This window comes from Hippoglossus hippoglossus, chromosome 16, assembly GCF_009819705.1.
Source record: "Hippoglossus hippoglossus isolate fHipHip1 chromosome 16, fHipHip1.pri, whole genome shotgun sequence".
Classification (NCBI taxonomy): domain Eukaryota; kingdom Metazoa; phylum Chordata; class Actinopteri; order Pleuronectiformes; family Pleuronectidae; genus Hippoglossus; species Hippoglossus hippoglossus.
The window spans coordinates 3,050,990-3,076,662 of record NC_047166.1 but is presented as its reverse complement, the minus strand read 5'-3'; the positions used below and the strand labels follow the sequence as shown (position 1 = coordinate 3,076,662).

General features: G+C 44.4%; 2 protein-coding genes across 2 annotated transcripts; one reads left to right on the top strand and one right to left on the bottom strand.

Moving 5' to 3' along the window:
• The first annotated feature begins 1,411 nt into the window (after positions 1 to 1,411).
• LOC117777036 (von Willebrand factor D and EGF domains) lies at positions 1,412 to 4,960 on the top strand. Its single transcript, XM_034611505.1, has 5 exons — positions 1,412 to 1,821; positions 2,665 to 2,760; positions 3,592 to 3,696; positions 4,101 to 4,196; positions 4,544 to 4,960. Exons 1-5 carry the CDS (start codon positions 1,608 to 1,610, stop codon positions 4,654 to 4,656), a joined length of 624 nt encoding a protein of 207 aa, XP_034467396.1. The 5' UTR covers positions 1,412 to 1,607; the 3' UTR covers positions 4,657 to 4,960.
• A 6-nt stretch (positions 4,961 to 4,966) lies between these two features.
• On the bottom strand, positions 4,967 to 23,778 carry LOC117777034 (von Willebrand factor D and EGF domains). Its single transcript, XM_034611503.1, has 31 exons — positions 23,540 to 23,778; positions 22,017 to 22,207; positions 20,336 to 20,567; positions 20,141 to 20,215; positions 19,098 to 19,354; positions 18,402 to 18,491; positions 18,054 to 18,201; positions 17,228 to 17,442; positions 17,080 to 17,153; positions 16,666 to 16,939; positions 16,303 to 16,499; positions 15,361 to 16,211; positions 14,337 to 14,473; positions 13,916 to 14,080; positions 13,396 to 13,500; positions 12,838 to 12,952; positions 11,800 to 12,050; positions 10,952 to 11,171; positions 10,537 to 10,674; positions 9,894 to 10,106; positions 9,340 to 9,792; positions 8,930 to 9,025; positions 8,352 to 8,447; positions 8,158 to 8,253; positions 7,805 to 7,900; positions 7,497 to 7,592; positions 6,713 to 6,808; positions 6,532 to 6,627; positions 6,310 to 6,405; positions 6,128 to 6,225; positions 4,967 to 5,676 (listed from the first exon to the last, which is right to left on the bottom strand). The coding sequence occupies exons 1-31, from the start codon at positions 23,613 to 23,615 to the stop codon at positions 5,662 to 5,664; spliced, it is 5,358 nt and encodes a 1,785-aa protein (XP_034467394.1). The 5' UTR covers positions 23,616 to 23,778; the 3' UTR covers positions 4,967 to 5,661.
• Positions 23,779 to 25,673: the final 1,895 nt, after the last annotated feature.

The window sequence follows — 25,673 nt, the reverse complement described above, 5'->3', positions numbered from 1 at the left end:
TCAGCATTATCCATCAAATTTCTATTTTTGCACTTTTTGTTGTTTATAAATCTGACAATATTCTGTTTCCCTGCTTCCCGGCCTTGTCATTTGTTTGGGATCCACACTGAGAAGTCGCAGAGTCAGTCGATCTCAGTCCAAGCTGCCTGGAAAATGAGTTTCAAGCTTCGTCTCTCTGCCAAGACTGGACTCGACAAACCGGTTCTCCCCTCTGTTTGTCTGTGTGCTGCAGTCAATCCAACAACTGATTGTTATTCCAGCCTCTGAAGCTGCTTCTCTGCAGCATGTGGCTGACGATGAAAGAGCCGTGGAAGTGATTTAAAGTCTTCCCTAATGGAAGTTAGAAGTTACAGGATGACGCTGTTTGGATGAACTGTCTTTGTACATGATGGCACATCAGTAGCTCGGGGGAAAAAGGACAAAAGTTGGATTTTTTTTTTTGGAGCAGAAGAAAACTGACTCGTATGGAAAACCACTTTCCTTCCAGCCCCTGGGTTTAACTGGAGAGAGGCTCTGGGAGAAGACGGCCACATCCGCTGCTGCTGGTTGGGTTGGGTTGTGTTATTGCCATTAAAGCAGAACTTCCCCCCCACCCCACAGTTCATATAGGCCCAGCACTTCCTACAACCATGTAAGAGGAAATGGCTTTTCCACATGTGCGCTATACGAACACGTCTTAAACCACTTACTGAATAGAATACACTGCCACGTGATTTCATGCTGCTCGCTACGGATAAATAAAACTGATTTCAAGGAATTAATCTCAAAACCTGTCTAAATAAAAACCAAAATAATCTGCAGAGGTACATAAACGAAAATACTCTCAAAGATTCTATATTAAAATCTTCTGAAACTTATGTGTCACCTCTCAATACTATAATAATAATATTTAATATGAGCAAGTTATGAGTTCTACAATGAAAAAGTAGCCAACTTTGCCTTTGATAAAAAAAAAACATACATATAATAAATATAATTTACTTATACTTGTGTGGAAATCAAATTAATAGGTCAGATCCTGAATAGTTTTCTAAAGTGCGTCTGTTATGCTAACTTTCGACTGTTTTACCTGAAGCTAAGTTTAGTAAAGATAAACTTGAACAGTAGCTACATCGTGTGTTTAAATCACTATCCTTAATTTATTATTTAAACTTTATTAAACTTTTTTTTTGTAACAGTGGCCCGTCACAGTTATATTCTTAATAAAACACTGAATTAAGAGAACAGCTGCAGCTAGCTAACAGTTAGCTTAGCTGCTAAAGCTAGCATTAGCATTTTGACCCTTTAGAGAAAACTTGTGTTTTAATAACCTGTGATAAATGTTTGAGAACAAGAGGCCATGTTTACACCTCCTCCTCCACCTCCTTCACCTCCTCCATCACCACAGGACACTGCTCCCGCTCCGCCCCGCCTCACCGGTGGCTCCCCCCGGCTCTGACCTGCCGGTGTCGCCCTTTCCCCGCCTGAAGCTGCCGGGGCGACGTGGAGAAGTCTCGGTCCTTTCTCCTCCACCTCCCTCCTCTCGCCTTCTGTCCGTCTCTCCCTCCTCTCTCTCTCTCTCTCTCTCTTCCTCCTCTTCCTCTCTCCCCGGCTCGGACACCTCCATCATGGGCTTCGTGGGTCTCTGCGGGCCGCTCCTCCTCCTCCTGGCCGTGGCCGGCGTGTGCTCCGCGGGCTCGGACGCTCCGCGGGGAGTCGCGCTCGGCTTCGTGTTCGACCCCAAGGCGAAGTGCGAGCCGCCGTGCGAACACGCCGGGGTCTGCATCCGCAACAACACGTGCTTCTGCTCCAGAGGCTACGAGGGGGAGACCTGCAAGTTCGGTGAGGATCTATATTTAATACATTTATTCATAATGTGATTTTAAAACAAAGCCTAATTCTAAACGTGACTCCTGTGCTGTAAGAATACTGTGATATAGTGTAAATGTGGTTTTATTCTGGAGGTGTGACTGTTTTACTTTGTTAGTCAGGAGAATATAGATTTAAGAATAGTACAGAAACCAACTTTTCTCTGTAATATTGAGTTTATATTCCATCTCTTGTAGAGTAACTTTATTTGTAGACTGTAAAACTTGAGAGTGCATTAAACAGATCATCAAAAAAATCATTTATCATTATTATTCCTTAATTGTTTTGTCTGTAATCTCCAGGTGGATTGTTTGACTTATTTATCGTCCAAAAACCCGAATATGTTCAGTTTATAATCACAGAAAACAAAGAGAAGCAGCAAATCGTTTTATTTGAGAAGCTGGACGCAGCAATTTTTTTTGGCTTGAAAATGACTGAAAAATTGATTATCAATACAGTGTTTAATACATTTTAGTAGGTGACTAATCCCTGCAGCTTCCTTTATCCTGTTTTAATGCAACACACATGAATTTACTGCTAAATTACTTCACATCAGGTCAAACATGGCTCTACCTTGATGTGAAAATATTAATATAATATATAATACATAAAAGGCTCTTTTCCAAAAGACTGTTGAGCACATTACTTGTGTTCGTCACTAAACCTTCTGCAGAATCAGCCAAAATCAAGTTATTTTGCAACTGATGCTTTTAAAAAAAATTCATAAATACTCAGTGACTGAACCCCCCCACCCCCACCCCCACCCAGACTATAAACAGCACTGTAAATATCCTGTGTGTTCTTGTGTGACTGCAGCCAACTGTTATCCCAAATGTAAGAACGGGGGGGAGTGTCTTCGCCCTGGAAAATGCAGATGTCCCCCAGGATTCGGAGGAAGATACTGTCACAAAGGTACGCAGGTTTATTAGGAGTGAATGAAACAGTGGTCGTGTGATTTGGACGTTGTCATGAATTAACTCTAAAGGCTGTATCCTGTATTTCTTTCTGTGCTGTTCATTCCATTACACAAGTGTTGCTCTTTTACCAGACATCTTTATGTAAGATAATTTATAATATCCGGTCAGAACAGTTATTATTCCACAAATGAAAGTGCAGGAGTAGTTTGCAACCAAAACTTTTCCACTGGCTCAAACTTAATGTGCTGTTAAGTGAACCCGATGGTTAGGATGTCAGAGTCGGGGCTGTAGATACTACTGAGGACACTTGGGTCGTGTTCTGAGAAGTTATTTCTACCTTTTTGGGGGGAATTTTAAGTTAGACCAAGACATTTTGGCAAAAAGAAATAAGCTAATGCAAAATAAACTGGTGAATTATGTACATCGTACTGTGGAGAATTCTTTAAAAGAGCCATTGTGTAGTCTGATTGGGTCGTAAAATAAATCTGAGAGGTCCTGGACAGAAACCAGAAAAGAAATTCACAAATTACGTTATCTTCTCCAGACTTTCTTTATTTTTGTGATTTTCTGGTGAATTTGGGGATAATTTGATCTCCTAGTGATTCTAAGAATACCATAATAACTACTGGGAGGCATTTGCAACTACAATGACAAAGAGTCTTAAGCAGACATTGCTTCATTTAAGGGCTCGCGAGTCAAACAAGGACCAATTTCTAATCAAAGAATTGTAAAATATGAAGTGAATCCTGCTTAAAGACCCTCGAGGACGTGAGCTTATTATCGACGTCCCTGCTGACAGGTGTGATCCGTGTTTGTCTTTTGGCAGTGACGTGTGACGGAGGATGCTGGAACGGAGGGGAGTGCACTGCTGTCAACGGAGTGGCCAAGTGCATCTGCCCCTCGAGCTGGAGCGGCTCCAAATGCCAAGAGGGTCTGTTTATATCCGTATCTAATTACCCCATTAACACCGAGGGTCAAAGTCTCTGAATGGAGCCTGTGTCTCAGCTGCAGCTCCTCATCCGAATGAGCCCACTCACACATTTCCAAGGCTCTTCCTCACAAATATCTCTCTGTGGTAACGGTTATTAATGGCATTTTATAGCTTGTTCATAATGATCAAGACGTTCTTGGCAGTAAATTAAATCCAGCTTTTGCAAATATACAGCATCTAGATGGAAGCGGAACATTCACCGAACACAATTCTATCTCTGCCGTGTCCCAACTCCATATTACACAGCGATTAAGGAGGTCCCAGCGTTCGTCTTCATCGGTATCAGACTCGAACGTGGTTCCTGGCATGCTGAGAATGTCTCTTGTCATTTGTTCCCCTTGCAGCAAGTTGTCCCCAAGGCTGCAGGAACGGGGGAATCTGTGTGGCTCCAGGAATCTGCAGCTGTCCGGAGGGATGGCTGGGCGGTGCCTGCCACACTGGTGAGTTCAAACTGGTCCCACACACAGATCACTCACAAAATCAATGAGCTATTTTCTACATCTTCTTCCTCTCCACCTGCTCAACCTCTTTTCCGTTTGTTCATACATTCCTGAGATCCACATAAGTCTCTACCTGACTGAGAGGAGTAATACTCGTGTTTATTTAGGGAAGTTTGAGTCTGAGATTTCCAGATGTGACCGAAGCGAGACATGGAAACGCGTCTCGACTCTGTGGCCAGTTTCTGGATTTGCGATGTCAGGATTTACATCAGTTGTAAACTCTCTTCCACTTTCTCAGGGTTTTACAAGTGATTTACACCTTTGTTTTTTTTATCTCTTGTCTGTAGCCGTGTGCACGAAGCCCTGCCTGAACGGAGGGAAGTGTATTTCTCCTGAAAAATGCCGCTGTCGCCCGCCGTATTCTGGCCCTCGCTGCGAGGAGAGGAAGAAGTTACACTAGTGGGACTCGGCCCGGGGGGTCACAGGTCAACGGGGCCCAATCAGGGACTCTGTGGTTTACGAGGACAGTTAAAGTTTTTTTTTTTTATATCTTAAACACCAAGTCTGTGTTTTGTTCTTGTTTGTGCAAACATGTTATTTACTTTACTGTGATTTGTGTCATTAAACTAATAAAATAATTAATCGCATGAATCATTGAAGCTCATTTAAAAAAATAAATAACTAAAGCATAGAAATAGATCAATTTTCTTTATTTTGTCAGATGTGACTTGTACCACAGTGTAACCTGGTGCTGGTAAAACATTTTTTTAAAAACAGCCTAAATCAAACAGGTGGTCATTACGTTAATACTTAGATTTACTATCAGTGTAAATAAGTGACAGCCCATAACTTACCTGGGCCTGATCAAACAATATATTAAAGAGAGCGGTAAAGAAAACGCACAAATGTAATTTAGCTAAATTCAAACATATTCATATAAACGTCTTCAGTCTAAAACAAGTTACTGATGTGTGTCATCTAAATTAATCAGAATGAGAAAGTACACTTACATTTATTTTTCTCTCTAGAGTAAGAAACAAACATCATCAGTTTGGTAAAAGTTTAAAACAAGACTATAATTTGGTGGGAATAGTAATAACCTCCATCTTGTGAATGCACCGTTTACTTCGTCTACACAATGTTCTGCACCAACACACACTCACATCTCTGCTGATGACTCGACCAGATGTGTGTGACTTTCAGCCTTGAGGTAGTGAAACACACAGGGACGCAAAGACAAGTGCAATACATCAAGTCCCTCTGTTAGTGCTCACGTGTGCACAGAGCCACACATTCAAGCACATGCAAATACACACGCACACACACACACACACACACACACACACACACACACACACACACACACACACACACACACACACACACAAACAAACAACAACTTGTGGTGCCTCATCTTGCTTTGTGCATTTTGTAGCTTCCTTCACTCTCTCTCTCTTCTTTCCCATCATGCTTGTGATGCCTGTGAAGGTGTAAAACAAATTCAATAAAATTAGATTTCACACAACTACATTTATCTCCATATTACAGTATTACAGTTTGTTGAGTCTTTATTTTGCAGCTGCAGTCTGCGCCTCATGTATCAAGTAACAGAGCCAAGCATTTTCTGTTCAAAACAAAAGCCCAGAAACTCGTTTAAGATCACTAACAGCGTAGCGAGAGTCTAAACATCTGGATGAAAAAACACTACATCTGTTGCACGATGAGAAATATGTTAACCCCCCCTTCCCAAACTTCCTCCTTCTACCTTTCAGACAAAATGGATGCTTGGATTCAATTCTTTTACATGAGAGGCACAAATGGGAGAAAGCAGAACCTCTGAGGGAATAGAACCTTCAACCCTGGAGGTGTTAAGAGCCGTTGGGTACTTTTCCCACTGAGTCCGATTATATGAAGCGTCGCCTCACACTGACCTTCACTGTGCAGGTTTGACCCTTGTAGCCTTTACGGCAGTGGCAGTAATCTGGTAGGACACACCTCCCTCCGTTCAGGCAACGCTGCTTACAGATCGCTGAGGAGGGAATTCATATCAAAGCATGGTTTAATTATTCATAAACACATAAATCTGTTTGTTTTTTCTCATGAATACACTCACGGGTCTGACACTGCAGGCCTTCCCAGCCGATGGGACAGTGGCAGGTGTTGGGTCCGACACACTCGCCGCCATTTTTACACTTTTGCAGGCACACGGCTGAGAGTCAGAACAGGGAGGAAAACACAGGAGCAGCTCGATCAACACTTTCAGCAACAAACCTGAAATCTGGTTCAAATGAATCTACCCGAACCGTCAAAGACACAAAAACACAGACACACTCACGTATGTTGCACCTGCTGCCTCTCCATCCGGATGCACAGGAGCACGTGTTGGGTCCCACACACTTTCCTTTGTTCATGCACATCGGCTCACACACACCTGGAACACATTGTTTTTTCTGAACTGTGAGCTGCATGGGGACAATGATCTCTGCATCAACGTGGTGGGCAGTAAACTCACTCACTCTTTTGACACCTCTTCCCCGTGTAGCCCTCGGGGCAGGAGCACACGTTGTTCCTCATGCACTGACCCCCGTTCTTGCAAGGAGGATTGCAAACGGCTGAAACACAACAACAACGTTCAACTGGAGGTTTCAAGAGACATTTGCTTTGACGCAGTTAAAGTGTTTCGGCGGCTCTTCTGGTTCAGGAAAGCCGGGGATCATGGGTAATACAGAACTTCTACAGTGATTGTAAGTGGTTGACTTTTCTCCTCAGCTCCTCTCCTGGTGCGCTGAGGTGATGTAATAATTCAGAGCTTAGCCCCTGAACTAGATCTAGATCTGTGTGACCGGGCCCTGACCTCTGACCTCTGTGATGACAGGGAATAATCACCATCTAATTAGTGGCATTTCTGGAAATGTCCAATCATTAAATCTGATGTTTTAATAGTTTCATGCTTGCCTCTGAAACAACTGTTTGATCATTGTGGGAGAATTTCCATTAACTATGCACTTTTAAATTAAATGGAAGCTAATTTAAGTCCTGGTGGATTCAAAAAAACATGATGATCTAAAAAGAATCATTAATTTACCAAAAGATTTAAAACCTCCAACAATATAAAGCCAGAAATGCAAATGAATAAAAGTCTTTAACCCTGATTAGTGTATTGAAGAGTTTCATCATGTAACCAACTCAAAGATCCTTCTTCAGGCTCAAAGTCATTAAAACGGAGACAGGTTCAGTTTTAGCCTTTTCAAATATCTTCTACAAACGTGTGTCTGTTGTATTTACACATGACAAACTTACCGATTTGACACTGGGAGCCGTAGAAGCCACTGGGACAGGCACAGAAGTCGGGCTTGATGCACGTTCCTCCATTCAGACACACGGGGCTACACAGAGCTGCAGAGCGTACGAGGAGCTACAGTTAGATGCAGAATATTTAACAACCGCAGTCTGAAAACCTTTATTTCAAATCTACAGTATATAGGATATATATCTTGCGCTTTAAGATCAAATTTTGCCTGGAAACGCAGCCTGTATATAAAAATGATTAATCTGAATAAAAACATATCAGACGCCTGCAGCTGCAGCGTGAACACACATGATGCTACCTGAGTTACACGTCGGTCCGTTCCAGCCGGGTTTGCATCGACAGACATCAGGTGACACACACTCGCCTCCGTTCTCACAGTGCCTGTTACACACCACTGAGACACACACGTGATTAACACACACACACACACACACACACACACACACACACACACACACACACACACACACACACACACACACACACACACACACACTTCTAAATACAAGTACACAAACTTAATCAACTGAATTCAAGAGAACTGAAGTCACAGCATCGTCCCACGCTGCAGATTTATAGATGATCTTTAAGATGTGTGAGCACTGGTCAAAGTAATAATAGTCTATATAAATAATAATAGTAACATCTCACTGATTCCACATCTGGGTCCCACGTAGCCGTAGGGGCAGGTGCACAGGTTTCTGGCCAAGCAGGTGCCTCCGTGCTGACAGGGCGGCTCGCAGCTCGCTACACAACGACACAGGATGTAAGCAACACAAAGATACTCATCATTATGTTGTGAGTGTGTGTTTGTGTGTCAGCATATTGAACCGAGTTGTGTTTACCTCCCTCACAGGTGGGTCCACTGTAGCCTGCAGGACACTCACACACGCTGGGTCTCACACATTTCCCCTGGTTCTTGCAGTCGGGGCGACACACGGCTGCGGGAGAAGAAACGAGGCAGTGGAATCTTCAGATGTGGTTTAAAATTCATAATAACAATTAATATTAGATGTTTTCTGTCATGCATCTACACGTGTTTCTCTATATGTCCCATTACATATAGAACTTTAATCTTTGTCTGTGGTTTTACTCAGAGACACCTTCAGTAGTTAGTATTAATGACGACTATTCAGTCTGAACATGATATAATGTGTTTTCCTTATGTACTTTGTATATATCTAACCTGGGTTAATTTACTTTTGCACCCGAGCTCGATGGATTTATCGGTTTGTCAATATGAGCCTTATCCACACGGATATAAACATTAATTATGATATTTACCACATGTATTTTTATAGCTGATCACAATTCATAAAGACAGTGAACTCTGAGGTTCACATTCTTGGAACAACATGTGGGCTCTTTAGAGGTTAATTGAAGTGTGACATGATTTAATGAATCCAACCTGTCTCCTCCTCACCTATGTGACAGTTGTATCCGGTGTAACCTTCCTTACAGGTGCAGGTGTTGGGCAGAGAGCACTCCATGTTCCTCCCACACTGGTACCTGCACACGGCTGAAACACGTCAATCACATGTTTATTATCAAGGCGTGATTATAAACTTCGTTCCGTTGGTGAGTTTGGAACAATCGGCTTCACCTGTGAATAACGTTGTGTCACTTAAATTACGTAATTTGCATTGAATCGATATAAAAGTCAGGGAATCTCAAGCACAAAGAAATATGAATTTCTATCTCACACTAGTGAGCACATAACCAGATATTTTACACGATTAATACTCTCATAACGAGATTAAATTCAGAAAGTCAATTTCCTGTGGTTTACTTGGCGTTGACACAGAATTGTCAAGCTGTTATTAGAATCTCTACCTTTACATATGACTCCATCACCGGTGAAACCGTACGGGCAGCGACCGCACCTGAAGGACCCGGTGACGCTGGGCTCACAGGGAACACCCGGGAAGCAGGGAGAGTCGGCGCAGGTCACGCGGTGAGACGGTTTCCCCCACCTGACCCCGGTGGCGAGGGCGGGGGTCAGCTCCACCCCACTGGGCTGACCTCTGAGGACAGTGGAGACTAACACTCCTGTTCCAGTTTGATTCTGTGGAGTCGCTGTCGTCCTCCTGTCGGTGGCAGAAACTCTCCTGACGGTAGAGATGGTGGCTTCTGGTCTAGTCCTCCTGTCAGAGGGTCGTCTGGCTGAGGTGGGAGATGATGAAGAGGAGGAAGAGGAGGAGGAGGTGGTAGGACTCATTTCCTTGCTGGAATTTGATCTGGTAATGTGAATATGACCGTCTGCTCCGCTGGTGACTGTTCCCTGACCTGTAAAACACTGGGAGTTAGAGGATATGACTTAAACACTTTCCTGTCCCATCGATGTTTTTATCCATATTTGAAATGCTAGAGAACTGCTCCACTCTCACCTGTTGCTGTACACGTTCGTCCGTTTCCATGGAAACCCGTTGGGCAGGGTCCACAGGCGAACCCTGCGGAGACGTGGGTGCTGTCAAAACACTGAACCCCCGGGTGACACGGCCTCCTGCTGCACGGCGACGGGCCCGAGAGTTTGGGCCTCAGGAAAAACTGCGGGACTCTCGCTTGTGTGGTTACAACTTTCGCCGTGGACTCCGTGTTACCTTGGAGACGAAAAGGATGCAAGAAGCTATAACTGGACGACAAGAGTTTACTTGTTTTCCCATAAAAGGAACACAACCAAAACAAATTTGAATATTGTCTGAGTAGTCAAAACTGTGATCTGTGCCATTGAGATCCAGTTTTGTATATATCCTAAAAATCACATAATCCCACATCAATAGATCTGTTGCCATAAACACATCCGCTGCTGAAAATAAATCCCCAATAAACACATTTCTATGTTTAAGTATTTGCCAAAAAATACAGTGTCCAGGTGTTAAAGGAATTCTTTTAAGAAACTATATGTTTGACCCATTTTTAAGCTTTTATTTCTTTAGTAGGAACTCTGAGTTTGGAGCTGAGAGCTGGAGATAGTTTTGAGAGAAATTAAACTATTGCTTTTCAAAATAAAATCTGAGAAAGAGGACTCACGAGTGCAGTTTCTTCCATCGCCGGTGAATCCCTGTGGACAGACGCCACAGACGAAGGAGCCCAGCGTGTTGTTACAGCTCGCTCCAGGGAAACAAGGCTGAGAGACGCACTCGTCCAGATCTTCTCTACACGTACGGCCTGAAAACACAGGAAACACAAAGCTGCTTAATGTGGAAATATTCTATTACTTACCCCCAAAAAACTATAAACCACGGTTCAAATATTACAAATGAAAGGAAAATAGGTGTGAAGTATACAAACAAACAACAAAAACATATATGTACGAAGAGTTAACAGCTGTTTTTCAACATTCACTCCCAGAAAACACTCATACAACAGTAAATCCTGCAGATCTAAGGCCACCACTTAATGAAAGCGTGGCCCTGCACAAAGGAATCCACTGTAAGATGCGTACCTGTCATCCCTGCTGGGCAGACACAGGAGAAGGAGTCTGGTCCGTCCATGCAGCGACCCAGTCTGCAGGGGTTGGGTTTACAATCATCGATATCCACCCCACACCTTTCCCCTTTGAATCCACTGGGACACACACACACGTATTCTCCGCTGCCGACAGGGAGGTTGACGTTGGGAACGCAGGAAGCTCCGTTTAGACATTCACAGGATCGCACAGACACCTGGGAGAAACAGAGAATACTGTCTTATATGCACTGCTTTTTATTTGATTCATTATTTGGACTTCAGTCTCCCTGCGTTACGATGTAGAAATTATGTTTTTGTAGATCAGTGTATTACACACGTGTGGTGTTTAGAGTTTCTGGACACTCAGGCAGGTGTATGGACGTACACGGGACAAACCAAAAGATGGAAAGCAGCATTGGTTGTGAAATCAAATTCAATAATGAAAAAAAACAAGTAAACAAATGAACAAACATACTAATAAGCAAACAAGAAGACTTTAAATTATCAGTTTCTATCAAAACAAAAAGAAGAGAGAGTTTCTTGACGTCTTTAAACTTGATTCTACTTACTTTTCTCATATTTTGTCACATTTTCAGTGTTAACAATGTTCAGAGAATCAATATGTGGTGTGAAGTAAGGAATTGTGACACAGCACCTTCAGTAGAAATAACATGTCCTCAGCTCCTTCTAGTGGCCGGCGGCAGTAAAACAACAGAGAGCAAAAGGCTGTGGACTCGTTTGTTGCTTTTGAAATCACAGACATTTTACTGACCAGCCAAAAAAAGTAAATGTGTTTTAGACTTTCAAAATGTCTTTAAAAAGTCAAAGCATGGCGAGCGGTACCTGCACAGACGCTGTGGTCTCCGTGTCACAGTCGTCCATCATAGAGAAGTAAAAGGTCTGTGTGCCTGAGGTCTCGGCTGAGGCCGTCCACATCAGCAGACCAGCCGGAGACAGAGACGCTCCCTCAGGACCTGATATCAGGCTGAAGCTGAAGCCCTCAGAGTCCTGAGCTCGGAGCTGGTACATGAAGTTCTCACCCTGGAAGGAGCGAAGATGAAACGGCGGCGGCTGCAGCACCGGAGGCTTGTTCTCTGACGGGGAAATACAACGGAGGGGAAAGATTACTACCAAATTACGTCAAACCTGCAAGATGGCGACATCCGAATCTGTGATATTTTAGCTTCAACGGGAGGAAGTGGAGATGCTTCATCCATCTTTGTTCACATTCTGTGGTAAAAACGTGAGCTGTGGTGTTTTTTTATTGTTTTAAAAAAGAGGAAACAGAAATCATTGCTTCTCTCGTCTTTCTCTAAACTCTCAAACATCAGTAGTAACCTCAAACAGCCAGAACAGGTCCAACTCAACCTTTTAAAGTATAAATGAATAATTGATTAAATGCATGAATGATCAAACGAGTGAATGACAGTGTATATATATCAAGGAGCTGATAAAATCCGCCTGACCAATAATCAGCACCTTGCCCTGTCAGCATTTATCCTCTAACTCCTGTGAAGCCGACGGTGGATTTTCCCTGTGAAGGGAGCAGAGCAGCGTTTGACCTACTTTAAAGTTGAAGAAGTAAAGTTGGTCTAGAAAGTGTAACAATGAGGTGAGCTCTTCTGTCGGCGCCGGGGGACTGAAGCAACTTCAATGGTTCCAATCTGCACAGAGCTGCTGACAAATTATCCAAACAGCCCTGAGCGGCCAGCGACCACAAAACACACCGTGATGGCGATCCGGCCTCGGCTCCACCGAGGAAGTTCAAAAAGTTTTACATCACCTGGGGTTTGGTTTGGACTTTCTCTCTCTCGGCTGTTCGATCTGAACGAACCTATGAGACTAAACAGATTAGGGACACGGACGTGTTTGTGCACGTACTCTCTGCTATAGACCATGTGTGTTTGGACGAGTCGGGCCGGCACGTGAGGCAGGGGCTGCTGGGATTGGACTCTCCCTCACTGTAACACAGGCCGTCAATGTTGCAGGTTTTCTCCTGGGAAGCAAAACAATATATTATTATATAAATATATAAAAACACACATGTTCTGTGTTTCTTTCTCGGAGACAAACTGCCTCTGGTAACTTGAAACATGATGTTTAGAGGCCACTTAACAAACATTACAGCCCCGGCCTCCCTCGGGGGGCCACACAGGTTCAAATGTGAAACATGCACAGAACATGAAAAACCAAACACATTCTGTTTCCTGTGTTTATGAAAACCTCACACATTCCGCAAAACACTAAATCACAGCCCGATCGGTGAATGTGCTGCTACAAGTTACAGCTAAAGCAGAAAACAAGGCTGTAATAACAAGATGACGTCTCCAAAATATATGCAGAAATCTCAAAACACAGTAAAAATCTACTTGTTGAGGATGATGTGGTTAAAGGACAAAGACTAACAGACAATCTTTAGCCATGCTTCTGACGTGTTACCCTCAGGGTGCAGAGGACTTCAGAGTTCAGGCTGCAGATGTGACAGGCTCCGTCGTACAGAGTCAGGATCTTCGCGTTGCTGTAGCTGTAGCCGTCATTGGACACCTGCCGTCAGAGGGAAGATGATAAACTGGGAAAATGCATTAAGCAAATAAACTGAACTACAATCATTCAGACGGGCTCATTCTCAACCACTCAAATATTGACAAGAAGATGAACTGAGGATCCTGTCGTCCTGCAACAGTCGTCAGAGATAAATGTTCTTATGATATGTAACAAATCTAATGACAGACACTAGTTTGTCTTATGCACACAATTAAATATACTCATTCAAAATGCTGAGAGAAAAACTTTCCGCAACTGAGGCCAGAAACTGAAAACTACACAAAATGTCACATCTGTCTGCTTCCACTTGCTCCACTGCAGATTTACTGTGGGAGCTTCCATTACTATAGATCCTGCACAGAGAGAATAAGAGAATAAAACACTGTTAGCTTCCCTGTGCATTACAGAAACTAACTTTGATCTGCCAGCGGGCGAGAGGTCTGTTCATCTCCGTCTCCTGGTCCAGGCCTGCGAGATTTCCGTTGACCTCCAGGGGGAGTGCACACTCCAGGGCCGTCACATCCAGAAAGGTGGCTAGTACAAACTGGGGCTCGTCCAGGATCCAGTCTCCATCCACAAACTGGACAAGAGACACAGGAGAGAAAAGAGAGAGAGAGAGAGACATCAGAGATGACACCAGGAAAGACACGGGGAATGAAGTGGGGTTCGGTCGTAAGACAGCAAATCAATTGTCAGTGTTAGATTGGTTCAGATCACCAGCTTGTAAACTACAGATAATTAGCTACACCTCCACTGAGATACCCCTCGAACAGTTAAAACAAAATCCATGCACAGGATATCATAGAAAAATAAACAGACACAAGCAGGACAAGTACCTTTTCTTGAACAAACTCACACTTGAGCTCGTACGAGTCCTTGAAGCCTTGACCGTAGACCTGGACGGTGGAGCAGTCTCCCTGTCGCACATCACACAGACCCTCCTTCTCCAGCTCGGTGATCTCTGGGATCTGGTCTTCACAACATCAACGACAAAGAGTCAAGACGAGTGGAGACTACTGCAGTCATACGTCTGTCACCATAGAAGTCAAGGGGAAGCTAGACGTGTGCATGCAACTGTCACATGAACGACAACAAGGCTGGAAACAGAGATAACTTCAATTGTTGATCTTGTGTTGGTGCAGTTCAAGAAAATAACATATAAACTAAAGTTTTTAACCTAAATCTACGAGCCTGAAGAAGCAGCTTGGTTTTATTACCTGCACCAAGGAGACTATGTTTACCTCTGTCTGTTTGTTTGTTTGTTTTTCAGCAGGATGACGTAGAAACTATATAACGCATTTCCAAGAAAATTGGTAGACGGATGGGAAAAGGCCCGAGAGAAAACCTGTGGAAAAATAGCCAATCTAGGATTTCTTTATCACTTTGTTTAACGTATTGAGATATGTCTTGTTTTTTGGACATTTTCTCCAACTTCCCAGTGAAGAATTAATGGATCTAGATGAAAAGAAAGCAGCACAATTAAGGGGACTGAAATCTTTGAGTCTGTGTAATTTGGTGCAGATTCTTAAGAGTCAGAATTTAGTGGATTTTCAATGGAAAGTCGTTTTTTCAGCCAGTTACAAACCTGCTACTTAGACCAACGTGTAGCTGAGATACTGTGGATTCACTTGGCTTAGCTGTAGGGCTTGATTGATTCTAAGGGCCTTGGCAGAGTGAGCGCTCTCCTTCTCCACAGATATATTTCTAGCTACTGTGATGTCTCCCTTTGGATCTTTTTCTAAATCACCTCAGATATATCTTTGGCATTTCTGTACCTGAATACTTCTTTATCAATAAGTTAAAACTAGCTGATAAGAGCTTCAGTATTGACTTTGTGTTGGTGTGTGTTTCGTATGTTACCAGACAGCACACTGCAATCGTAGGACCCAAACCCTGGGAAGCACACACAACCCCATTCCGAGCACTGTCCGTTCCCATTGCACAGACTGGGACACTTGAGGGCGGCCAGAACATCCTGATGCTCCTTCTCTCTCCTCTTCTCCTCCACCAGCCTCCTCTCACACTCGTTCTCCAGCAGCGGCAACGTTGCGTTCAGCCACGACGGCTCGTCCTTCAGCTGCAGGTCGGTAACGCACATCACCACCACGTGGTCCATCAGGGACCTTTCTATCAGGCGCCCGCAGCCTATCACGATGCTCGCTTGTGCCACAGCCCTCTGGCACTGAGCCCGGGCCTGAGGCTCAGTGAGGCCAGAGGGTGTGGGCCACGTTGGGGAAGAGTCCAGGTGAGCTGCTGGTTCGTGGTCTTCAGGGAAGAAGTAGGTAAATCCCTCTAAGTCCGACTGGCTGAGGCTTTGGTGCGGGGAGTTGGAAATGTAACGGTGGGCCTGCCGCCTCCCTCTGAGCTGCTGACTCTGGGACGAGGTCACAGACTCGTCCCTGGAAGCTCTGAAGTGGGAGCCAATACCGTGATCGTGGGCTTGTTGACCCGGAGGGAGCATCTGTCTTTCGTTGCCTTTGAGTAGCTCCACTGAGCCGATGTACTCGGCCGTGACGTCCAGAGTGGGGATGACGCTGAGGACATGCACGTTGCCGTGATGAGAGCAGGTGGGGTCAGGGGCTGTGGCCGTTTGCAATCGAGCCCTGGAGGACGCCAGGCGGGGCTCTGCCTGACAGGTACAGTACTTGCGGGGGCTCGGTGCACTCAGATGGGACGGCAGGGTGTCGAACAGGCTGCTTCCTGGAGGGAGTCTGACAGAGGAGGAATACAAAGAACAAGATGTCAGTGAAGAGGAAAGAGAGTCACAGAAACTCCTGCTCAGACATCCTAAAAAAAACTGACCTCCATTCGGAGATAAAAGCTTCCAGATCCCTCAGTGTGGCGCCCCCTGCTGCGTGGAAGTCATTGTCCGACTGTCCGTCGTAGGTCCCACACAGACCCTCAGTGTGACCCCGATCGGACCCGGGGGCCCTCACTGTCAGACTCATCCCCCAGTCGGACACGTCCGCACGGACAAACGCTCCAGATGAGAAGGTCATCTGGAGACAACATGGACACGAGAGATCATCCTCAGAGTTTGAGTGCAGAGAAGGTCAAAGTAACAGTTAGATGAGCCGTATATATTTATATTAAATCTAGAAGTGCTCTGGAAGTTGGCAGGAATGTACGTGGGTGTGAAAGTGTGTGAATGTTGCTCTAACTCACAGTGACTTTTCGTCCCTGGTAGGACTCCGTGATGCGAATGCCGCTCTTGCTCAGGTCTCGGTTCTTCACAGACAGATGAGGTTTGGTTTCCCCCAGTTCCCCGTTGCACATGTCAAAAGCAATGACATCGCCGCCGTCCCTCGCCACGAAGCCGCACACGCACGAGGCGGCGTGCACCACGCTGCCGCACTCCCACTGACGCACGTGGACCTCGAACGGCCAGAAGCTGCTCTTGTACAGAACAAAGGTGCCGATTTGGTAACTCTCATAGTATCTGTACGGAAGGAAAACACAGGTTCCTGTCATTAGATCATATTAGATATTTGATAAGTGCGATTTAAAAATGTCACGTTATGTTAAACTGCGATTAAATACATGATGTTCCCTGATTAACTGCTTAAGACACTGAAGTACCTGCCATCAAATGTGATCATGTGAGGATCAGTGAAGGAGTAGCAGTAGGCCGAGGGAACGTCCTTCACTGTGATCTGAAAACGAGAGATCAGTTAAAATATAATAACTTCTACAGATGCAGCAGCTATCGACAGTCTGGTGTATTCACCTCAACGGGTTCTGGTGAGTATCCGTTCCACAGGAAGTTCTGCGTGACGATGGGTTTCACGGAGATCTGAGTTGTCCTGTTTCCGTCTTTGACAAAGTCCGTGACGGGGCTGAAGTGGATCAGAGCTCGGCTACAGACCCCGACTCTGCAGGGGCCACGGGGCAGATCCACCACACAGGAGGACAGGGACACATCCGCACCCAGCCACCCCCCATCTGCAACATATGTCATTTTTATACATGGATCATTTCAACTAACCCACACTTTGTCAGCTGTTATTGAGATTTGTAAAGATACAGTGAAATAAAGTGACTCCACAGCCCTGTTTTTATTGACCTGTGCAAATAGGAAAATCATTTTTAAATATATCAACCTGTACAAAGGAGAGGGTAGCTTCAATTTACACATGCAAGGTGCATACAGCAGCAGATCGAACACATCTAACACGTCAGTGGGCAAAGCATATTCATCTAAAGCAAAATACTGTATGTGGAGAGTTTTTCTGCTTTATTTCTCTCTGCTTCTCCTCAGTTACTTAAGATTTATTCATTTTCCAAAATGAAAATTCAGGCAAATGGTAGCAAATTACTTTTTTCACTTTGCCAACATGTGTTTATCCTCGTCATTAAACCCGAGTTACTCCCTGATTTTGTTTACTTCTGCAAAAAGGCAAGGATTCACTGTTTCGACTTCTCAATCCCCATTTTAAAAACAGCCTCTACTAGACTGGAACGTATAGTCTTCTGCAGACTGGCTTATTATGGGACCTGTTTCCAGACCCTCTCAGGACCAATAAGCAGCCTTTATGTGCTCAGACAGTTCTCACCTTGGCTGCTGGTGCTGAGCTGCAGCCACAGAGCGCACTGCTGTGAGGGGGAGGACGTCTCTTCCACACACGGGACAGGAACCGTGCTCTCCACCACCAGCTCGTACAGCTTCCCGTCCTCAGACACGACGCTCAGCTCCGGTATCAGCTGCACGTTGTCAAAGAGGAATGTCAGCAAATATATACATAAACACTTTATCACTGGGAATAGAGTAATATCTTAGAGAACCAAATAGATATACATATCACCACACAAAGAGATAAATACTCTATAGCCATGCTGACTCACATATTGTTCATTAAGACTCAACACACACAGTTTTTAAAGTTCAGATTACTGGGATTTACCCTAATCCCAGCAAAGAACTCCCGACTTTCCACTGAAGCTCCGCGGACGTCTGGAGACTCCAAGAAGAAACTGGAACAGGAGCAGTAAATCTGAGGGAAGGAAGGAAAGAGAGGAAGATTCACTTGTTTGTCTTTCTTTTAAAGTAATGTACATACCATCAATTCTCTTTTCTTTATCAGTGTGACTACGGTGTCCACCTGTCAGTGATAAACTTAATCAAGGTCATATTAGGACGATATAAGAAACATACAGTAAGGAAGAAAATGTAAAAACATCCAGGATGAATAAAAGGGTTTTATAGTTTTAGTTCCAGATCACACAGACGAGCAGCGAACACTAAAAACGACATGTTGACAGATTTCAATAATAGCTCCAGTCTCTGCTGCCTTAAAACTCCAGGAGCCACATACTTGATGTATTTCCAGAGGATGGAAAGTCAAGTTGTAGGAATGTTTCATTCAGACTGTTTTTAAACATTCAATCTAACAACTTTCAAATATGTGTCTGTCCGGCTGTTTTTAGTCCAGATGTGGGGGTAACGTTAACCTTTATAAGTCTTAGGACATTTGTAAGTCCAGGACCTGGTTAAAACATATTTAAATCATTTTATTTTGGGCCTAAAGCTGATAAACTACAGTTCTTCTAGAATCCAACCAGGGCCCCACGAAGTAAAGCACCGCGGCCCAGCGTCAGACCTTGTCCCCCAGGCGGAGGTTGAACCCGTCCAGCTCGATGAAGGCCGAGGTCTGGATGGTGGTCTCCTGCTTCAGCTCGTCCTTCCTGCCCTCAGGGGACAGACGGGACCAGGCCACCACGAAGCCCAGGGAGCTGCTGGAGCTGCTGGAGCTGCTGGAGCTGTTGGAGCTGCTGTCGAAGCTGCACTTGAGGTAAACGGTGTTACCGCTGACCTCCGACACGATCACAGGCTCTGAGGGAGAGGGAGGCTGCTCGGCTGAGAGAGACGAGGGAGAAAGAGCAGGAGGAGGATTTTAATACTTACAAGGGTTTGATCACGTCTGGAAATGCTAATTTAACATCCTCATTAATGTTCACCTAGTGATGGATGGATGGATAGAAAGAGAGATAGAAATGTAGGCATCCAGCAGCTTATTACAACTGAAAAGTACTAAACCTTATATATATATAAACTTTTAACATCTCTTTTAAACATTTTCTTGTTATATTGCTTTTAACTGGGGTTTTGTTCATTTCGTTGCTTTATTTCATCCATTGTCTCGCTTTGACTTGTTCAAATTTGTAATTGCGCTGCATGAATCTTCTGTTTTTATGTCAATGAAGCACTTTGTAAACCTTTTTTTGAAAAGTGCTTTAAAAATTAAGCACATTATTATATCATGATCATAATCTCAGTCCCAGCAGAGGAGGTGAAGCTCTTCTGCTGAAAGCCCCGTCCATAAAAAAAACTGTTTTCATAGTTTGGTGGTGGAAGAACTTGACTGGGTTGTCATCTCCCTCTAATTAAACCTCCCTCCTCCACCTCTGCCAGCTTCCTCAAACCTGCCCTGGCATAACTCCTGGCCCGGCCGAGGGGCCGTCGCCATGGAGACGAGGCCCAGCAGACCCCGGGACACATGCTCAGCTCATTAAGAGGAGCGGTGAGGGGGCCGGCGGTGCATTCCTGACCACATGGCAACTCCCCGACCTCCTGATTGTTTTGCTGTTTGACCTAACACGAGGAGACAAGCGTCGGCCATAAACAACACAGCAGGATCCTCACTTTTACATGTTCCATCCACGTCCACCTCGTCGGGGCCACAGGTCAGCGACGCCGTGGGTGAAGTGTCTGACATCTCTGTTGGATAGATCGAGCGGTGGGGCAATAACAGTGAGTTGTAAATCAACATTATTAACACACTCGATTGCTGGTCGAGGGAAAGTAGGAAGTCCTAAACGGCAGGTTGAGTTGACCGACCTTGAGCGCAGTATCCCATGCAGCCCTGTGTGGGCTGCAGCAGGTAGACGTAGAAGTCTCCACAGTTACGCACCGTCACCGGGATGCGGAACAGGCAGCAGTCTTTGCTGCTGCTCGGGAAGAACTGCCAGGCGGCGCAGGCCGTCAGCTGCCGGAGCTCCAGCGGCCCGGGCAGGGACTCACCGTCACGCAGGGACAGCCACACCGGGGCCTGGGTCCCACAGTGGTTCACCTGGAAGTTCACACAGAGACAAAGGAGGGAAGAATCAAAGTATCCAAATATCCAAAACATCTAGAAAGGGTTAAAGGTCTGGATATGTGTTTGAAACTTCTCGCATTCAAATCCTTGGTCGGCACAAATCCGGCCACTTATCCGCCATCATCGTAAAAAGACGACGCCTTATTATGCATCACATGTCCACAGCTCGTCTCTTCCCACTCCTGCAGGGATCCATCACCCACGGGGAGCGGTGATCCCCTGGGAAGGCAAGAGAGCGGCTGACACTTCAGATGGATCCCACAGGCTCCTCTCAGCGGGCCGCTCGCAGGAAACGAGACACATTCCAGCTCTCCTTCACAAATATATGTACACACACTCACCAACAACCTGACAACAAAGTCAAATGTGTCCACACTTGCACAATCTAAACACAACCACTTTGTTTTGCGACACTTAGACAATCACAGCTGATCACAGATGTGTCTGCAGAGGTTTCACAGACTGATGAGTTGGTGTTTGAAATTAAAAGCATCATAGATCAACACTTTGTATTTATCACCTCTGGACGTCACCACATGATTCTACGAGGAGACAAAATGAAAACTGCCCAATTTCAGGGGTCATGAGAAATGTATGACCTTCAACCAAGGTCACAGTCATCACATAGTTACGAGACATCGAGTCACCTGAAGTAAGACTTGAGGGATGTGAAATCTTGCATTACATTAAAAACCCTGATGCAACTGTTGCTTGACAACTTTATTAAACGTGGCAACTATTCTGAAGATCCATTAATCAGTTGATCTGAGCAAATATCAAAACTATACAACGAGCTACAGGTTCTGTTTTGGTTCCAGATGTGAACTTGTGGTTTTTCTTAGTCTTATATAATCATAAACTAAAAAACTTTGGGTTTTGATCAAATAAAACAAGACAACTGAAGTCGTCACCTTAGAAATTCAATGACACATTCAGTAAAATATTAGATTCAAATAACTAGATTCAAAAACCTTCTGCCCCACATGACATAAAATGAACAGAAATGTTAAACATCACAAAATACGTTTTGTATTATTGTTGCATCTGGTTCGATCCCAAGTGGACAGCTCCTAGTTTAGATCGACCTCAGCAGCATCGAGATCCGATCACTCGAGCATCTTTTAGCAGCGTGTGAACGACCTGAAGGACTTAAAGGACCGAGATCCTCCGGGTGAGAGTAACTCACTCATTCACAAAGACAATTCATACAAATCTCATGTCCACGACGTCTGACACCTTTTACAAGTGTGTCGAATATCTGAGGCAATTTGGTTTTCAAGGAAAATGCCAAGAAATAGACAAGATCTGATTTCCTGATTTCTCCTTTTAGACAAGTGGAACTCGGAGCTGTCCACTTCAGATCACCAGGTTTGAACAGCGCCTGCGTCCTTGAAAGACATTTTTACAGAAACGGTCATTTACCTCCACGCACTGAGTGGGCATGCTGGCTGGCTTGTCAAAAATCTGAAACTGGTACCAGCCCGGAGTGAGGGAGTGGTCGCAGATGAAGTCCTGCAGGGCCGACTGCTGCAGCCAGCTGGAGCTGAAGGTGGTGCTGCGGTAGGGGTTCTGGAGGATGGAGTGCCCCCCCGGTGCACATTCAGGAGGGAGCGCTGCGAGCAGAGCCAGAGAGAGAGACAGAGAGAGAGAGAGAGAGAGAGAGACAGAGAGAGAGAGAGAGAGAGAGAGAGAGAGACACTGGATTCACATGATCTCAGAGTCACATTAGTGCCAGTTACATGTTCCTAAACCTATTTGTTATCATGCAGACTTAAAACCACTTTTAAATCAGCTGGATCTGAATTTCTATTTATATAGATATCAGTTCTTCAAACATTTTCATCAAAATACATGAATTACTCCCTGGGAAATTGGTGAAATGTCCAAATATGTATTATTTAGAAGTTTCCTGGAAATTGATTTAGTCGTTTTTTGCCTAATTCTGCTGACAAACTAACAAACGATCAAACAAACTAACCAACAAACAAACAAACTAACTAACAAACAAACAAAGCATCAAACAAACTGATGAAACATAACCTTCAACAAAGGTGTTGTGGGAAAACATGACACAAACAGCAAGACATGTAAAAAAAAATTGTAACTGCTCATGCTCATGGATCGCAGCTAATTTATCATTTATAGTATTAATTTGAAATAAAGCTTTTGGTTTTACTGTAAATCTCCAGGAACAGGTCACCTGTGTTTTTACTGTGCGAGTCAGGGAAATGTGTCATTTAAAACTAAAGATCAGCAAGAGGACCGGTGATTAAGGAGGAGACGGAGACGGAGACAGGTTTCGAGTAGAGACCAGGGACCATCAGAACATTCGACCACAAACGTGAGAGCAGAGGGAAAGAACCCCCCCCGAGCTGTCACCAGGAGAGAGGGAGCAGAGCGGTGTCTGACTCTCATGGCCCTGACCTCAGAGGTCAAGTGAAAGGTGACACCGGGACTGAGTCTGAGGTGAACTGACACAGAGACGCTGAAGGAACATGACAGGAGCTGTCAGAGCCGAGCTGTCCACACACGTCCATCCCTCGTCCGTCCCTCACCCGTCCCTCATCCCTCCATCTGGACCTGGTCGGCTTCACCTGACTCTACAGAACCAGGTGGGTGAAGAGAAAGTGAACTCCTCTGTTTTCAGAACATGACTGAGACCATGAGACTGGAGCTGCGTGGCCTTGGAGGACAGCGACGTGATGGACGAGGGAAGAGGGTCAGCTTCTATTTGGCACAGAACCAGATCCTACCTGAGGCTTCATCTTCCTCATTCTGATCAAGACCCGAGGGGATTCGATCAGATTCTACATCTCATATTTGGTTCAATTCTTTTAAACTGAAGAGAAATGAATTCAACATGAACACCAGAGGAAAAAAAATACAAGGAGAAGTTTGCGGAAAAAAAATACAAGGAAACGGTGCGTAAAGGGTTTGAAACGTACCTGTCTGAGCGCGCAGTGCGTGAGGAAGGAAAAACACAACGCAGGGCAGAAGTTTCACGAGCGTTTCGAGCTTCATCTTCCCGCAGAGACCAGACGTCCACAGAAACAAACACCCGGAGCGAGAGGAGCGAGAGGACTCACTCCGTTTGAAACCCCCCGGAAAAGAGGAAGGACGCAGGGTGGAACCCGGAGTTTGTCTTTGTGGAGGTTTGCAGGAGCTGATCGGAGGCGCCGGGCTGCAGCGGCTGACCTCACTCTGCCTGCAGGCTGCAGCATCACAGTTAGGAGGGGCGACATGACCCGGACCTCCGGAACCTCTGCACACATCTGCACACATCTGCACACATCTGCCCCCGAGCTGCAGGACTCGGGGCAGAGGAGAGCAGAAGACACCGAACAGTCATCATCCAAAGTGTTTCTGAGAAGCAGGAATCTGTCTGTTTGAGTTTTATATTCACTTTTTATTATCATGTACATTTATTTAATATATTGGAGACAGTGTCAGGGAAACACAAAACACAAAGCAGTGTAAATACATATAGAGATAAATAGATTAATAAACCAAATTCATTACCACCCACTTTAAGAACACAAATATATAAATACATATTATTAATTAATACATGTATGATGTAACTTAAAAACCAATCACTCATATTTTCAGTATTCATGTCAGTGTTGCATGATTTTGATGATTTCTTGTATTTCTTTCATTTCTTATTTAGTTATAGTTTGATCTTGTTTCTCTCTCTTTTGGTCTCAGGTTGTAACTTTTGTCTGTTTTTCTTTTTGTCCACTTTGTTCCCTTGTTGTTGAGATGATGCATCTAAAGAGAATCATCCCATGACAATATATTTTAAAATAATAATAAAAAATCCATGTCATGTGCATATTGAATGAATATTACACACCACTCATATTGGATTCATATTTCTGCTTCTATAATCTTAATAAAATCGTTTTCCCTTTGTTACTCACTTGCTCTTTCAGCAACAAAGTGAATCGACCACATATTGTGACCTCACTTCCTTTACAACAGCATCAATCCATCTCAGAAAAGCTTCAGTTCACCTGCTGCTGTGGATTCAGGTTCATGTGACGTCAGCCTGACACGAGGCTGAGATCAGGACTTTGTGAGGACGAGACATCAGATCAGACGCCTCTGAAATAAAGATCTCAAGTGCCTAAAACTTAAGTTTACAGAATATTATATATGCAGAGAAATTAGTATCACATCACTTTCCACACAGTATGTACAGAAAATGACTTATTTGTTCAGCAAATTAAAATAAAACGAACCAAACCTTGATTTCTCTCTTTCTGAAGATGGAAAACAAAGTGGACTGATGTTTTAATCATGGAGGTTCACGTCTGGCCAGTCAGTGATATTTCATTAGTCACCAGCCAAACCACTAAACCAGATGCTCCACATGCTGCAGTTTTCAGGGAAGCGGCGTCAGCCAAAGAGTTTGGACGAGTCAGATCTCACATTCACATTCATGCCCTGTTTCCATTCTCACGCTTTAACTGCAGCCGAGCTGCGGATGTGGGCTTTTCACTGGCAGGAGCCGGTTGTTCTGTCAAGGACCTGAAACTCATCTGCACAGGAGAAGAAATGGGATCTGGAGGAAGTGATGGATCAATTCGAACCGATTCAAGCATTTGAGAGGAATTTTTAAAAAAGTCGTCAGTTAAATGTTGAGAAATAGGAGATGCTGCAGATACAGGCTTTTCTGCAACAAAGTGATGTTTCATACATTTAACATCTACGGGGAAGAGTTGTGCTCTAATTCATTAGTTCTGTGTCGGTTCTCTTGCTGTGATTCTGATCCTGCACTGGTTTATCATGATGTGCAGACAATGCTTTTAAGAGGCTGATAACAAACTAGAACCTCCACCAAGGCCCAACAGTCTCAATATTAAATCCACATTCATAGATTTCAGTCCCTTAAATGTGCCAGAGATTCTTCATCAGGATCCTTGAATTATTTCCTGTGAAAATGTTAAAAAAAACATTATCTCCCAATGTGGAAGAAAATGAAAAACATATTCCAGGATCTGACCCCTGAGGTTGAATGACTTCCTTCCTGACCCACATCGAACATTTTTGTGTGATCTTGCTCACAAACAGTCA

Excerpts from the sequence above, each read along its gene's own strand:
- LOC117777036 (XM_034611505.1), top strand. The coding sequence starts at position 1,608 with ATGGGCTTCGTGGGTCTCTGCGGGCCGCTCCTCCTCCTCCTGGCCGTG. Across the intron at positions 1,822-2,664 it reads GGGGGAGACCTGCAAGTTCG|CCAACTGTTATCCCAAATGT; the intron begins GTGAGGATCTAT and ends GTGTGACTGCAG. Across the intron at positions 2,761-3,591 it reads AGGAAGATACTGTCACAAAG|TGACGTGTGACGGAGGATGC; the intron begins GTACGCAGGTTT and ends GTCTTTTGGCAG.
- LOC117777034 (XM_034611503.1), bottom strand. The coding sequence starts at position 23,615 with ATGAAGCTCGAAACGCTCGTGAAACTTCTGCCCTGCGTTGTGTTTTTC. Across the intron at positions 20,568-22,016 it reads TGCCCACTCAGTGCGTGGAG|GTGAACCACTGTGGGACCCA; the intron begins GTAAATGACCGT and ends GTGAACTTCCAG. Across the intron at positions 11,172-11,799 it reads AGACCACAGCGTCTGTGCAG|GTGTCTGTGCGATCCTGTGA; the intron begins GTACCGCTCGCC and ends TGTTTCTCCCAG.